Source organism: Xylaria bambusicola (genome assembly GCF_022495145.1).
Source record: "Xylaria bambusicola strain CBS 139988 unplaced genomic scaffold F5B22scaffold_61, whole genome shotgun sequence".
Taxonomy (NCBI): Eukaryota; Fungi; Ascomycota; class Sordariomycetes; order Xylariales; family Xylariaceae; genus Xylaria; species Xylaria bambusicola.
In genome coordinates this window covers 238,242-254,817 of record NW_025953614.1, presented here as the reverse complement: position 1 = coordinate 254,817, position 16,576 = coordinate 238,242, and the positions used below count along the sequence as shown (strand labels likewise).

The 16,576-nt window shown below is 49.0% G+C and overlaps 3 protein-coding genes across 3 annotated transcripts; all 3 read right to left on the bottom strand.

The window, feature by feature from the left end:
- Positions 1–207: 207 nt before the first annotated feature.
- On the bottom strand, positions 208–3,198 carry F5B22DRAFT_625129 (uncharacterized protein). Its single transcript, XM_047976161.1, has 5 exons — positions 2,627–3,198; positions 2,474–2,535; positions 1,953–2,366; positions 1,038–1,884; positions 208–931 (listed from the first exon to the last, which is right to left on the bottom strand). Exons 1-5 carry the CDS (start codon positions 2,682–2,684, stop codon positions 792–794), a joined length of 1,521 nt encoding a protein of 506 aa, XP_047826436.1. The 5' UTR covers positions 2,685–3,198; the 3' UTR covers positions 208–791.
- Positions 3,199–5,528: 2,330 nt separating this feature from the next.
- F5B22DRAFT_477555 (uncharacterized protein) lies at positions 5,529–8,708 on the bottom strand. Its single transcript, XM_047972208.1, has 3 exons — positions 7,159–8,708; positions 6,717–7,099; positions 5,529–6,662 (listed from the first exon to the last, which is right to left on the bottom strand). The coding sequence occupies exons 1-3, from the start codon at positions 8,414–8,416 to the stop codon at positions 5,769–5,771; spliced, it is 2,535 nt and encodes an 844-aa protein (XP_047826435.1). The 5' UTR covers positions 8,417–8,708; the 3' UTR covers positions 5,529–5,768.
- Positions 8,709–13,934: 5,226 nt separating this feature from the next.
- F5B22DRAFT_477505 (uncharacterized protein) lies at positions 13,935–16,342 on the bottom strand. Its single transcript, XM_047972207.1, has 3 exons — positions 14,985–16,342; positions 14,190–14,850; positions 13,935–14,131 (listed from the first exon to the last, which is right to left on the bottom strand). Exons 1-3 carry the CDS (start codon positions 16,212–16,214, stop codon positions 13,950–13,952), a joined length of 2,073 nt encoding a protein of 690 aa, XP_047826434.1. The 5' UTR covers positions 16,215–16,342; the 3' UTR covers positions 13,935–13,949.
- Positions 16,343–16,576: the final 234 nt, after the last annotated feature.

Here is a 16,576-nt window from a genome sequence, read left to right as displayed (position 1 = left end):
TAGAAGGAGCTCAACCAGCAAACACCATGAAAAGTTCTCGGCACAATAGTTCTTATTCATAACAGCACATTATGACAGTGCGATAGAAACAATAGGCTAATATCGTTAAAGGTAATAATAGGAGGGTTTTTATAACCAATTCTACTCATTTATATAAGCAATTAAGAACCTTCTTTTAATTTTTTAACTTTATATATATTATATTAAGCTTACTCAATTATTTTCTTAAATAACTTATACATATTCATATATAGTTAAGAGCACCACTAGTTACGTACATACATACATACAGGTATGCATTCATAGCTCCAACCAATCGCAGACCTCATATTTAACTCCCTTGATTTGATTGGCAGTAAGTTAAACCAGAGTTAACATAACATACTACAATCATCTTGCCCAGATGTCCATCTCAATAAGTGTATTTTGCACTTTATATCACACCACCTCATCCATACGTTCAAGCTGAACACACAAAGTTTGCACTTTATCGGAAAATATATCTCTTTTCATGCACATGCTCGCTTCGCTGTATTGACTTGTTCATCATACACCTCTCCCAAGTAAACGAGGATCTCGCTTTGCCTCCCTAATCTGTCTTTTTTAATCATCGCTCGTTCTCGCACATAGACATTACTTAAAACATGAAGGAAGTAAAAAGCCAAACAGAAAAAGACAAATGGTATTAGATGTTTCCCCCGCTTCTTCCACCTAATGCTGCGTCATTCCACAGTGGTGTTTTGACCACATTGATAGCAGCTTTTGCCCGTTAGCTACTCGCCCAACCCATCTTAGTACCGGTAGATAGGCTCCTTTTGCCTTGACCCTGAAGCGCCGTAGAGACTATCGTCATCACTGCTGATACGAGTTTGTGATGCCAAAGCTACATCATTAGCTTTTCCGGATGAAGAGTTCTCAACAGCGCCGTGCACTATACAACATTCTAGGTCAGCCCACTGCCACTTAAGGATATTGTGCATCACTACTTTGAAAGAAACTGCGATCTAAGAGGATGTCGATTGAAAGATGTTACTCACTTGCTTCCTTGCCTACTGCACTATCTTGCCTACCGGCATAGGAAGGTGTAGTATCAAAACCAGGGTGGAAGGGCTCAAAGGCAAGTCTTGGCTCTTGATCGAGGTAGCGGCTCGAAGATCCCTTAGCTGTGGCTGAGCTTGTCTGCTCTTCGGGATCTCGGAATGGATCCTCATCTGCCGGAGGAGTACGTGACCTTGAGGGACCGGCGGAGGAACCAGCATATGTTAAGGGTTCATACTCGCGCCCTTTGCCTTTCCCATTCGTCTCCCGGGCAGGCTGCCTCGAACCAGAGGCATGAGATATATGTATACCCAAACCGGTATCGGGGGGTGACGGCCTCCTAGAAAGCCCGAATTCCCGGTCATTCGTCGGCGTCTGCCTAGAGTCCAAGCTCACGAGGTCATGATTGTCGGATGCCAGAGATTCAACATGTTTCCGCGCGTTGAGCATAGCACGCTGATGAAGATTTAATGCGTTTTGCAGCTGCTCATTGGTATCAATAAGAGATTCCATTGTCTCATTATCAGGGGTCGGGTTTTCCGAGGCCATGTATCCCTGTATACTGCGACTCGCGCTCTTGCAACGTTCTGCGAACTCTTTGATCAAATCATTATCGAGAATTTCGCCGGGTGGCGTGTTAGTCACGACCTGCTGCAATAGCCCTGCAGATGTCCGGGCTTCTTCCAGGCGACCAGCAAGCTCGACGGGCTCTGGAAGTGAACGAACGCGGTGGTTGCGCGCAAAGTAATTTTGCGAATGGCGGTCCACTGGTGCCGCTGTCATCATGTCCATGGCCTGGGGTGGAGGCTGACGCGATTGTTGACGCAGGTAGGATTGGATAGGTGCCTGTCACAAATGATTAGAAACACATTTCCAAGCTGTTCCTCTTATCGACGCTCGGGATCTCGGCATACCGAGTATGATGACTTTTGGGCCTTCTCCTTCTCCTTTTTCCACATCTCGATCAAGGGTGTCAAGCCTTCATCGTAGAATTTGGTCGCCTCAAAAGATGTCAGTGTCTCCATGAGCATTTGTCGCACCCGCTCGTTGCGTGTGTTCTTCAACAGATCTTTGGCCGTCTTGGCGAACTCTTGGTCGAGGTTACGGGTAAACGTGGGGCCGGGGTTATCGGCAAGAATGCGGACGAGCATGAGGGCATTGTACTGGAAATCGGGCCGTGTGACATAGTCCTTCTTCAGATAGTCGCGTATGATATCGGCGCAATGTTTGGCGGCACTGGGTGATGATTCGGCGGCTTCAACAATGGATGGTAGGTAGATGACCTCGTCTTCAACGCTGTTTGGGCCGTTTGACTCGCAGAAGGATTTCTAGTTGGGGATAGTCAGGTGATGGTCGTCGCCGGGCGCCATGTGGCATATAGAAGGGGACGTTCAGATGAAAGAGAGGAAGAAGAAGAAAGCAGACGATGACACACCACACTGCGGACGGCGACGGCTTCGGGGCTGGTATCGTCTGAATTAACCGAGACATCTAATCCTACACGATGAGGCGCAAAGGCGGAGGTTAGCGAAGGACTTAAAAGGGGCGGGCATGCTTGACGGTGGCGGGTCATAACGCCCCGACGTACCGCTGGTATTCTTTCTCTTGATGGTGTTGAACACCTTGCTCATCTTAAGCGACTTCATGATGCCAGTGCCGACGAGCTAGAGATCTATTAGAGTAGGGCGGCGCACTGTTGTCTATCTGTCTAGCAGTGTATGGCAAAAGACAGGCTGGCGTGGCGCGGACCTGCGTGTTGCAGAATCTGCTAGAGAGCTTTAGCTTTTCAGCTTTTCAGCTTTCTGGTGACTCAAGTGACTCCAGTGTGTATAAGTAAGTACGTAGTAAGTAAGTAGGTAGAGCAGGGGGCGTTTGTTGTTGGCAGGAGATTGTCGCAGAAATGTTTCCAAACAGGAAGTTGTCCAGAGCTTAATAGGGTCTACGCGGATGTACCTAAGACAAGGGGGGGAGTACCTGATTTAGGTAAGGCACATATATCTACCTATCTACAGCAGGTGATATGGAGGTACTAGTCTAGGTAGGTACATCGCCGGTGCAGCAACGAGTGCCGGTACTACCTACCACGTAAGTACCGGTTGTACAAGCAAGCGTTGGAGAATACACTTAGGTGGCCGCGCTCGGTGAGGAGATACCTAATGTATCGCTTTCTTTCTATAGTACTATATAAACAGGTATATAATTGATATGGAACATAACCTAATATAATTCCATTATGATGTTGTGGTTTTGATGATTCGAGTAGAAATTTCTTACCCAGGCGATCAAGACGAATATCAAAGGCAAGGCTGTTTGTTACTGAGGATATTCCATTGGCTACATATAGGTACCCTTACCGCATGTATAGGTACTAGGTACGCTGTAGACGGGGCTAAAGGGTGACCCTGAGACCAACCGACCGACCGAGATTGGCTGCCGTTAACCGTTAAAAGTGCCCCAATATGGACATTGCCTAGGGACATAGCTGCCTATTCGAGTCCACCTGTCACTCTCTCTCTTCAGCCCGCTTCGGGGGCCGGGGGCCTAGTTAGGTACTTGCAGACTTACCATGGCTATCTACAATAATAAGATGCTTAAGAACACCTCTCATGAATACCTATATGCCCATACAGGACCTATCTAGTAGTCCAATGTCACGAGTGCGCCTATGCAAAAGAAGTTATAAGGTTGGGTAGGGGTAGATATGAAGGCGTTCGTGCGCTGTGCCACACACATGCAGCTACCTCATGGAGTTAGTGTACATAGGCCAGTCACCATCACCATCGACGCGGTGAGCAGATGCGCGCGCGTCGGTCGGTCGGTCGTCGTCGTCGTCGTCGTCGGTTGATTATCTAACCAGATAACCTCAGGTGACGTGCAAACCCCACAGCACAGGTCGTCCATATGATCCAGAACGAAGACCATAGCATACCAAGCAGGCTTCAACAGCCAACCCCATCCCGCCTCTGTCGACACAGCCTCCATGTCATACGCAATCGAGCCGCGGGGTCTCGCTCGGCGCCAAGCCACCCGGAGTCCCTTTTATCGCCGGGGGGGTCCAAAGCCGCTCGCTGCAGCGCCCGTCGATCCGGGGCTCGGGGCTATCAGACCCCCAATTCACATAGTACATATAACGTTCACACATGTTCGCCGCCCCAGGAGGCCGCCCGCAGCTGGTTTCCCGGTCTTGTTGCTGACCAAAATCAATTAAACCATTGTCCCCCAAATCTACACCTAGGCTAGCGCCACCTACCTAATTATCTCCTTACTTAAGATCCCCAGCGCCACACACCGACGCGTTCTCCTAGTGGGGCTTAGGTTGGCGAAAAGCGGGGGACTAGACTACCTAAGACAGCATCATGTATATAGTTATATACAACTCTCCGGTTAGCAAAATCTCAATCTAAATACCAAGGCTTGGTCCAGTCTTCGTCGCACTCACGCGCAATATGCTTCCTATACCTAGGTATTTCGCACTCTTCCCAGCCAAAGAACCTAACCATGCCGCCTCATAAATCCAATCTCACAAGGCAGTAAGTAAGCACCCTCCAACTCATGAACCTAGAGCGCCCAACAATCCATCCCCTTCTCTCTCCCCCCTCTTCTTTTCCCAAACAAAGCTCTCCAGAACATGCTACCTATCTGAATCTCATCTCTGTAACCTCGGTGGCACAAATCCATTCCATTTTCAGCTCACCTTACTCACCTCTCATTCAAACCTACTCATGTATAGGTATATCACCGCAACATACCACATTAAGACACTCCCGTAGGTACACATTCACACAACAACAAATTCACCATAAGCAGATAATTAGAAATGGTAATGTAATCAGATAACTACATATATTGTCCAAATGCCAGAAGTCAAAGAACCCCTAAACTCCGACGACTCCCACTCACTCTCGATACGAACGCCGTTGATTGATCAATTGGTTGACTGATTGATTGCTTGATACCATGTACTTATCCGTTTCGTCTTGTTTCCTTTCCCGTCCCATCCCACGATTTGACTTCCCCCGCCCCCGTCGAGACAAATCATGTCAAATCAGAACCAAAACCGATATCGCCTCGACTCCCTTCTCTGATTCCTCCCTTGGCTCTTTTTTGTCTGCTTGTTCTATTCCGGGGTACGAGTCTACATTTAGCACTCGCATACTACGGGGCATCTTTGGTTGAAAGGGATACCGAGTTTCGAATATCGAAGGGTGTAGAAAAGGAGATAATAAAGATGGTTTAATGATATTGTACATGTATGTGTGTATTCACGGAGACAGAATCTCGTCCTCTATTTTCTGTGGATGCAGATTCTCATGGCTTGATGGGCTCGTCCTAGTGAATGTTAAATGACACTCGCACCTTGTGAGCGAATGTGATGGGAGCGATATTGAGCGATATAATATTGCGCCGCAAATTTAGAAGACAAGAGAGTCGCGTGGCTTCCAGGTGTCCGGCCTTTCATGAAGCCTTCAGGATCGCCCTAAACAGTAACTCCGTGGCCTCATGTCGCCGTAGTAGCAGCTTGGAAAAGCTCTTTAGAGCAGAGTAGAACCTGAAGCAAAACTGATAATGAATCCAGAATGCACCGTCCGACTCCGGCATAAGGCATACTCCGGTTGAAAATAGTTTTCACATGCGTATAGTACACATTCTTGAGGACCACAGACCCCGAAAAAAAAACCAACCGAATATTGGCAACTAATACAGTTGACCATGACTCAGTCAATCAATTCTCAGGCCGCGTGTGGTGAGTTAACTAGTCGTATTCGAGGTATATCAATGGCTTTCCGTGGTGAAGGCGACACGACAGCATCACTCTTGCTGCTAGTCGCCTTGGTCGGCGTGGTCGCTTGCGGAGTATCGCCTCCGCTAGGCTTGACCATTTCAGCAGTGGCAGCGGTGATGCTAGGGCTCGTTTTACTCGCTGGTGTCTTTGTCTTCGCTTTGGGTGTGGCACGTGGAGTTTTGGCGGTCTTCTTCATTGGTGATTTAGCCTTGCCATAAGACTTAATTACAGCCTTCGATTTCGATACCTTGGTGATCTTTTTGGATGGTGACTTCTCCTTTTTGCCCAGTGCGGCCTTGGCACTCACAGAAATGCTGGACACGCTACGCTTGATCACCGCTGTTGCACCCTTCGTTGCTACCTTAAGGCTTGTAGTTCGCTTCACCCCGGTAGCTAAGGCCTTGATACCTGCTGGCGTCTTCACCTTCCGCTTCTTCGCCGTGTTGGTCTCAGTGTACTCTAGCTCACCAAGAACTTCCTTGAGCTTTCGTTTGCCTCCTTTAGCACTCTTCTTTGCCGCCTTCGCCAACTCTTCTTTGGACGGCTTCGGCGGCTTGGTTTCCTTGGGTCTGGGTCCGAGAACGCCTCGGCAGTTCGGGCTACCACAAAGACACTTCTGCACGTTCTTAGCTGAGAAGGGGTCAAAATTGTAGTCATAGGTGAGTTCCTCGCCAGTCATGATATCTCGATCACCGGCAAACAAGGCCATTCGTGGTTGCCCGGAAACAATCCATTTGACCATGTGGCAATTTGGCTGACATGAATGATTGACGAAACGAGCGATACTACCTGTCGTCGCGTCGATGATCATATTTTGGTCATATGACATCAGATAATAACACTTGTACGGTCAACCTTGATTCTATGGCTTCAATCAGGATAGGGGCACACTTACTTCATTGTCCTTATATTTCTCATTCATCCGGCGGTCACATTCCTCCTCGGTAATAATCTCACCCGTATACTCCATGATAATCTGATTCGCTTGAAAACAGCGGTTGGCACGGATGCCATAGCCTCGATCAGATGTTTTGATGACTTCTACTCCAACTCGGTACTTGCCACCGGCCTTGGTCCTCTCTTGCAGCCTCGCGAATGCGCGATTCTGGCAGAGGTGCTCCCCTACATTGCAATTGGTCGCATCACACTCATAGAGCATAATTCTGTTCTGGCACGTTTCACCGCAGCCGTCTTCAGGCGTGCACACACACTTCGATTGATAGTCTTTAAAGTGAGGTGTCTTCTTCCAGTAAGCGGCTGCATCACCCACAAATCGATCTGTCATAGAATTAATTGTTAAATGCAATCTTAAGAGACTCATCGCAGCTCCAACTCACTTTTTGTCATCTTCCTCCATTCATCCGGTTTTGGCTGTCCTGGTGGAAGCGGGTTACATAAATCAAACGGAAGCTTGAAATCCCTCCCCTCCATCAACATGCGTAGCCCAAGGAACATGGGTGCTGGTAACGTCTTGTTTGTTTTGGTGTTTTGTGTCAATTCCGGGAATTGCGTCAGCTTCTTCTTCTCCGCGGCTGTGAGGCCCTTGAAGATATCTGTCGGAGCTTCCTGGCCAGCATATAGACCACGATCCAACCACTTCTTTACGCGCCGTTTCTTGGGGGCAGGCTCTTCTATCACGTTTTCTTCCTCCATTTCCGGTACGTCATATGCAGAATCATCTTGCAACTTGATCTTCTTGGTAGGGGGCTCCTGAGGTACTGATGGATCCACATATTTACCATTGGCCCAAGTCGTATATAGAACTGGTCGCGTGTCGATTTTCGAAAACTCGTTGGTGTCTTGTAGCCTCCTCAGTTCTCGTGACATTTTTGTGACGCCCTTTTCGAATGTCTTTCTCCCCCTCTTGCCCAGGTTCGAGAGTTTATGAGCCAGTGTCTCGGTTTCAAGACCAGATGCACGTGTTGCGATCCGTTTGGAGGCGCTTGGGACCGCTTCTTCTCGTTTCTTCGACATGGCCGGCTTTGGAGACTTGTCGCCGCGCATGGCTGGAGAATGCGCATCAGACGCATGTATAGTGTCCTTGGTTGGGGTTGATTTGGGCTTGGTGATTTCAGTGCCATTATTTCCTTCTGCACTTGTGCCCACTTTGGGATCGATGCTTGATCGTCTCTTGCGGTCAGCAACTTGATCGCCTTTCGACCGTCGCTTGCCATGTGAAGAGGTCCCCGCAAGCTTGGCCAGATTATATATAGGGGCGCTAAGACGTGGCCTTCGCGAACGTTCAGACGCAGGTGTGCTAGACACGCTGTCGCCGGCGTTTGTGTGTGTGAGTTTCGGGGGTTCGGCGGATTGTGGGGGAGTAGTGAGGATCTCTGTTGTAGTAGTGATGACAATAGAGTCAGAAACCTCGGAGTGCTCGTCTACAATGGTGGTCTCGGTAACATCGTCTACGACACCAATTGGCAAAGCGATCTCGTTCTTAGGAGTGTCCGAAGCAAGACTCGCGTCGTCGGCGACGGTGGTGGGTGGTGTCGAGCTGAGCGACGCGACGTTGGAGAAAGTGTCTGCTGGAGCACCAAAGCTAGCCTCAGATGAAAGGTCGCGCGGCGGCGACAGAGTTTCAAGGGATTGCATCTTGACCGACGCGCCGGTAGGCGGCTGGAGCCAGTTATGGTGGTGGCGGCGGTGGTGGCAGTGGGCAGCGGGCAGTAGATATCGTGATATCGTGATGGGGGAAGACTGGGGACGCGTTTTGGAGTTGGTGTTGTTTTTAAGAGGTACGAGCACGAGATATGCAGGACCGGGGGCCAAGAGCGGGAGGTATTGGCCGGTGGGTGGCCAGGACAGGTGGTAAGGGTGGTATGGGTAAGTGGAGAACTCAAACCTAAGAGGTAGGATGGTGAGGAATGGGATTTGGGGTCGTTTATTACTCAGACAGCCCGGTCCTCGTTAGCAGAGCGGCTAGGTTAGGACTGCCCCCGGTTGGTCAGGCTTATTGATTCGTCTGGCTCCCCGTTCTCACCGGTTACCGTCCTTTTACTTAGGTATAGTCCCAGGTATGTAGATGTGTAGATGTGCAGACGTGTAGATGTCTTTGGTTGTTGGCTGGGCCGAGCGAGAAAGAATGTAGCTGAAGAGGAAGGATAAGAAAAAGGAGACAGGAGAAAGGGAAGAAAGCAAGATATCCCAGAAAGACAAGACTCGGAACTTGTCGGCCAATGGCGGGCCGTCTGTCCTACAAACGCGACCGTATTGAGATGAAGGGCTGATGGTAGCGTTCGTTAGAGTGAAAGTCTTGGGGAGTGAGAAGAAGACAACGGGCAAACTAACTAATCTACCACATATCCCTCCCTTGCGGGCGCGGGCCTTGACTTACGGGAAACGTCCTAAAACCCGAGCGCACGTTGCTCACTGGTTTTGGCCGTGATCAGCAAGAACTCGGTGTGGCCAATCACTTATGGCTGGACTGTGTTATGCTGTCTATTGCCTTCTTCAAATCAGAGTGAGGGTTCCAGGCGGATTCAGTGAGATGTGGCTATGTGGGGAGAGTTACAGAGAGGATGAGCTAAGCCTGGATGATCTAGGACAACCAGCTAATATCCGCGAAACGACTTCCGGAAATCACGGTGATGCTTAATTCACCGGTGGAGTTTCCTGCTGAACCAGTATCATAGTCCAGGGGAGTTGTCGGAAGGGGTCGACTCCTTTGAAGTGATTCCCGTTCTTGTCTAGCCAAGATTCCAGCTGGTAGATCCAAATCGAAAGACGTGGGTGTAACGGCACAGAGCTGTCCAATGTGAGGGGCAGGGTCTGGAGATGTTTGTGTCAAGGGGGAGACGAAATGGATGAGACTCCTTGGCCAAACTTTAAGAGTTGGGATGAGGTTGAATAATACCGTTTCTGATTCTCTAAGCCGACCTATTCGAAAGGTGTAATGTAATGGCCACTTATGTTGTGGGCCAGGGGTTCAAGTGGTCAGGGTTGAGCTAAAAACAAGTGTGAAAGAAAAGGTAGGTGTATATGCACCGGTGGTATGTGATTGCAAATGATTTACTCTGCAGTTCACTCAGGTGAGTCAAAGCGCAGCAGAGATGATTGAGGCTGGCGTTGGGAGGAGACCAGTAGATGGTCGGTATTGGTGTTGCGCAACGCCGCTGTGGGGATGAATGTAGTCGTAGAGGCGTGAGCGTATAGAATACGATAGATGACGGGCGTTTGAGACTCGGGCATAGATCGTCGAGTCCGGGCAGGAGACAAGGTGGTGAGGAAGAGAAGATGTTGTAGAAGACGATGCTGATGGCGGAATGATAGAGTTTGCAAGGTTTGCATTGATGTAGTAATGGAAGAGATGAAAAAGATGGGGACCCGGAACTAAGGGAAAATGGGCGGTCCTGGGACCGTGGATGGCTCAATTTCGGGGAAAGGCAGAAGAAGGAGGAGGGAGGGTTGGTTGGAGGGCTGAGAAGGTCGAAAGTGCCACCTCTTAAATAAGTCATTACATATATGTATACATCGATACCCGCTACAATACCCGTTGCCTACTCCTCTACTCCTCTGCTCTGCCGCGCCGTCTTCTGGTCTGTATGTCTATCTGCTCGATCGCTTTCTCACTCCGGTACGGATACGGGGTGCGTGACTACGTGAGCGACGTGCTTATCTGCTATCTCAGCTAAGTCGTCAGGGGTTGGAGGTGGTCTCGGCCTCAGAGACGTGACAAAACACCACACGGCCGCCTGTCGTGTCTCTCGGATTATTCCTTCTTACCATTCCGACGCCCCCGGCCTCCCGTCATCCACGGCTATATACGGCCAATACTATTCCTACCCTCATTCTCGCACCGGCTAGCAGTACCGCGAGATGCTCGCATCCAACAGGCTAACCCTTTGTCTGCTACTTCACCATCATCATCCCGAGATAGAGGAGTGTCCTCTCAACATGTTGGTCCAACCAACATAACTTCCGTCTTGCCTAGAGTGTGGTGCTTGGGCTAGATGCATAACTACTTATTCTCATAGTTTGAGCTAGTCGTATTACCTCCTCATTGGGCTACTGCTTGCATCGTCTCAGTCTTCTCGAGCCTGGACTCCCACGGGATATTGCCAGAGATGAGGGTAGTGTATATGATTTCATGGAGGTCTTGGCTAACTACAAGCCATGTCTCTCTTTTGAGGCGCTATGGTTCTGTTGTGGCTGCCACTACAGTAACCCAACTTTACGATAGCTGTAGTCGCAAGTCGATCTAACGAGCGTAAGCAAACATCAAACGGAAAGCTGAAGGTAATCTGCCGTTGACATGTCCACGAGTGACTGTTCGTTCCATCTGCATTGAAGCGGGGGGTGACGGATTCGGGTAACGCCCCTTCACCCATTTACGATATGCAGTTTGGTCACCTGGGCGCTATGGATGGCTCAATACAGTTATGGCTCTGCTCTGCGAGTATACCAACATTGCAATAGTGGATCCATCGCCATTTGTAGGTAGTGAACGATGAGGTTTTTGAATGCGTTGGCGGGTTATTGTCGAGTGTTGGCATGAGACCACCCCTGGCGTAGGGTGTGGTGAGGTGACTACGTACACATCATCAAAACTAAACACTGGTGCCGGGTCTCCGTCTGGCGGCAACGTACCCACCGCACGGAGCAAGGGGAACTCAGTGATATTTGGTCAAGACTGCACCGCACATCTTGGTAAACAACGTGATATCTCTCTTCAGTTTATAGAGGCGACTGGCATATGTGACTGTCATGTGAATTCCGCCGCTTAGATGCCATCCTCCGTTCTGTTTGCATCGACAACGCGCCAAGAATCATTGAGACGAGGACGACCAGTGTACATATATGCATTGCTATCCAACAGTGTGCCTACCTTCTGTTGCGATACCAGATGAACCGTCCCAAGCAAAGCCCCGTATCACGCAGAGCTGTGTATTTCTACTACAAATGTATTTTGAAGAGAAGCATCAAAGTTCCATGTCCTCAGGCCAGCGTACACACAGACTTATAGCACAGTTGCCTCTCTTCTTTTCCTTGAAACTACATCAGTATTTTAAGATGGGAAGTAGGACATCTTTCACAGAGTTATCAAGCCATGAAGATGGTCAAGGATTAGATCTAGTATGATATGATTTTATACAATGTCAACATGAACGCTATATAGTGGCCGCTATCCTCAGTAGCGACCGTAGTTCGGATTTGCCACGATGCTGACGATGGGTAAAAAGGCGAAACCCCAGATTGCATTATGTTCTTGCTCAATTTGGCCAATGTCTGAAGATACATAAAAGGATTAGTGGGGTGTTGATGTGACAGCATCGGCTAGGATATTGGAACCCTCCGTTCTGGCATTCTCGAGTCCTGAGGGAATATCTTCACGCATTCTGTGCAGCGCCTCTTCTAGGCCGATTTGGGTAAGTATGTGACGCCTCCAGCTACAAGTGGCCTTCATTGCTACTCTTTAGCCGCTGGTGGAACTAAGGATATAATCATCTGCCCCCCTAGTTAATAGATCATGGAGAGACGCGGTATCTGTCTTATAGCAGACGCGAAAACACGTATTGATGCTTCACAGCCCCGTATCCTAACGATGACTTGGAATTTCAGGCTAGCAGGATGTTAAAACCCCCTCGTCATCCTTGTCAGTGACCAGAGCATCATGCTTATGTCACAAAATGCTTTGAGCTAGATGGGCCTCTTCCGTACTCGAGTGTTTCCGTGCAGCTGGGCTATCATCAGCGTATGAAACATGTTGAAGCCAGGAAAATATGGTGCTGTATGAGGATCGAAGGACTACGTACCCCAATGGTGTGATAATGATGTCAGGCAAACAATTAATGTTATGAGGCGGGAAGCTGTCTGATCATATCCTACATATATTCGTACTGTGAATCTGATCCAAATTGAGCCCTTACTGTGCTATCGATACTCGGCTGGGCCTCGTCGACGCCTGTGACCGATACTCTCACAGTTCATATAGATCAGATTCAATGCCTTTATTTAACTTAGCAACAAAGCTACATAGAGAGTCAGAGAGATAGGCCTTTCGTAATATACAAATTCCGCAGCGATATTTGCCAAGTAAGACCATCGTTGCGTCCGATCGCGATGATCCCAACCTATATGCGAAGTACTGTAGAACGGGAGCAGTTCATTACGAGTATCACTTGATCTGATACACGATACCTTAAGTGTACCGTCACACGCCAGCTATGATGAGAGACGCTGCCACGAATCACGTAGCATGCTTTCAGGCAGAGGCTGCATGGCGATCCTAGCTACATACTACTCTATGAGTATAAAACGAGTCATTAGATATATCTTATTCGCTAAACTAAATGTAATGGAATGGGCGATATGACTAGTCTCCTCATCCGAGAGATTTTTTCCGTGATAAGGGTTGATGTTGCCATATAACCCCCCTAACGATCATGTCCCCCGCGGTCGCTTTCATCACCACGGTCCCATCTTTTTAACATAAGGTCTTAAAAGTAGGGGTGACATGTGTTACGAATTCCCTGACCGGTAAGCGAAAGGTAGAAGCGAAGGAGGAAATGTACGATGATTAGAGATAGAGATATGATGCTGATACAGAGCCTAAGGCTCAGCATCACGAATCATCTAGTGCCGCTAGGGTACATCAATCGTCATTCGAAGCAGAAATAGATGAATGAGAGTTCAATTGGCTGATGGATATTACCCGTAAGAACCAATTTGATATCCTTCGTTTGGAAAGGCATTTGTGTTTGATACTTTACTCTCTCTACTTATTAGACTAGACAGCCCGACGGATAATCAACAAGCACACTACAAGGGACAGGATGGGTGAACAACTTGGAGGCATTGGGGGTTTTCCGCCGTGTGGCACATTCATATAATAGGAGGGACGAGTAGACCAACATTACAGCGCAACGTAGCGCTATTGGTATCTTCTATTCTATGTATATGTCTATGGGCAATACGTAGTTGCCTCATCTTGTGTATTCCGTCCTGTATCATGCATCTCGTTCCGATTCGTGATGTTCCTCTTAAGAAAAGCAATCCAGGACTCCAGGAGCATCTTAGCCCCATATGCGGTCGTGAGCGTCAATCCATATCTAAGTTATTATACTACAGCGAACTTGTCCGGCAAGTCCCTATCTAATGACAGACATAGGAACCGCAGACAGCGGTTTCAGACACATACAACACTGATTGCCGATTCTGGTTTGCCATTTAGGGCCACAGGGGCTTCAATTTCAACAGGCGTCTCAGGGCCGTTATCAGAGAGGTCAGATGTGTTGGTAGGTTTGTTTTGGCCTTCCATAGCTGCGTAAAGTCGAGCAGCTCTACCTTCCTTTTTGCGGGGTTGTGGTGCTAGAAGAGACTGAGGTTAGTTTCGTACTAGTAGACTAGACCTCATCCATTGACTTACCTCGGCCATTCTCCTGAACGTAGAATCGTCGGAGCAGGGAGACTGCATCATCCCGAAGATAGCCACCTTCTACGGGGTATCCACGTTCTACATTGCCACCATCACCTTCATCATCATCACGGGGTAAAGCTACAGCCTTGCCCTTGGATATGAGACTAAGGTCTTGAGGGCCATACCCTAGCTGATAAGGGCGGTCTTTTGGGATAGGTACTGGCTTCGAATTCATATGCACACGAAAGACGCCGCCTGTTCCCCCAAACTTGTCATTCACAGCACCAAAATAGACCTTCTTAATGCCAAGTTGGCGGAGAAGGGAGGCGCACATGACACAAGGCTCGACTGTGACGTATAGTACACACTCGGAGATGATAGAACGGTCAACAATAGGCGCAGGATGAAGCTTCTGGCCATAAGGATAGATGTGGCCATCTCTAGGGTCAACATCGCCCCAGGCCGCTTCATCGAGATCCATGTTGATATCAGTCACCTTGATATCACTCGACTGTCGGCGGGAAAGTAATGCAGATAATGCCATAAACTCGGCATGCCGAGTACCGTTGCGAGTGACGTTGGTCGCGTTCATACCCCTCGCAATAACTCTTCCTTTATACACAAGTACACAGCCAACTGGTGTTTCATTGGTTCTAAGAGCCAGGTCGCCCTGTATACTCATTAGCTACATACTCATAGCGAAAAATGAAGAAACAAAGTGATAAACTCTAAGCAATGCAATTTAGGATGCATATACCTGTTCGCACAAACAATAGAAGCGGCAACACAAGATAAACGACTTACCATATCAAGAGCTGCACGCATAAATCTAAGGTGATATTCACGTTCAGCTCTCCCCTCATCGGTCGTGGGCTCGATTAATCCAGGCAAAGAGGGAGCTGACAGCGTCTGATGTTCGCCATGCGTAGTCTGAAGCTGAGGCAGAATTGGAACTGCTACAACAAGAGGGACTGGCAAAGCTGAAGCTTCAGCTGCAGATGTGGCATCATTCAAAGTTCTCTGAACGATGTGTTTGGCGGAGGGCGCATCACCTAGAGTAAGACGATCAGCGACAACATGGAGTTGGTCGGCCTCTGATAAGGATGTAGAACTTTCGTCATACACAGTATTGGTTGTATGAGCGGTGCTAGATGAATCAAAGTCTGTGTCGCTGCGGGTATCCGTTTTCCGAGCCTCTCTTGTGCTATTCATCACAGCGAGCAGCGGCAGTGCTGGAGAGCCTGATTGAACAGCACGCGATACGGAATCATCATGTTTAGGGAACACAAGGTTCTCTTTGCTGTCGTCAGCAGGCTGCTTCTGCTGTGGTATGGCTGAGCTGCGACCTCGGATCCCGTTGCTTTCTCGTTTGGATGGAGTGAAGGCAGGGCTGTTGGGGTGGATTGGAGTCAAACTCGTGTCACCTGAAGCACCTGGGTCTGACTGGGTAGAAGATGCAGTCCAGTCTTTGACTGTATCATCAGTGATTGTACCGGTAGCTGTAGCTGGAGTGACTGGGGCCACAGGATTCACGGTCGTAGCTTGGTGGAGGGAGGGCTTAACACCACCTCGTCCCCGGCCCCCGCGTTTTTTCGCCATGTCTCTTAACTCGCGATGCTGATGGTCGTGTGAAGATGAGGTGACAGTGGAATCGAGGTCCGTGTCGCTGTTCCCGCTATCGACGCCGTTGGGGGTGGTGTGATCTGGCAGGTCTTCGTCGACGATCGAGTGTGACGAGTGCTGATCATGCAGACGATGCAGGCCGAGAGGAGACACAGACGGCGCAGAAGAGGAGCCTGCTGCTATTGTCGTTGTAGGCGTTGCACTGTCTGTTGTCGCAGCATGAGATGCGACAGAAGTAGGCGAAGTGGACGTGGGTGAAGCCGAGGGTTGTGAGGGCGACAGGGATGCAATGTCCCTCTTCTCGATTGCTCGAGTGTAGAGGCGCCAGATGTGGGTGAAGATGAAGTTGAAGGGTGCAAACACTGCGGACCAGAGGTTCAAGACGTAACGCGAGAAATTGTGGCCCGCCATTGTGTTTTTCTGTTTCTGCTGAGCAGCGACTTCTTTCTCTACTGTTCACTTGTCTCGCTACTTCCCAAGCTTGGTCTGTCGCTTGCTTGCTTGCTGCTGCTGCTGCTGTCGCTCCTTCTCCTCTTTTTGACCTCAGCAACAGCGAACAATGCCAAAGTACATCGACGGCTCTTATAAGAGAATTGCACCCCTGGCCCGGTAGGTACCTATAGAGGTCACGCGATAGCGCCAAGTTTGCTTGCTTGATTGCTTGCTAATGTTGTTAGGTAGGTACCTCGGGGTGTGGGTAAGGAGGGTAGGTGTTGGAGGCAGCGCATTCGCACCCAATATACCGATGATAACGTATAAGAGATTTCATCAAC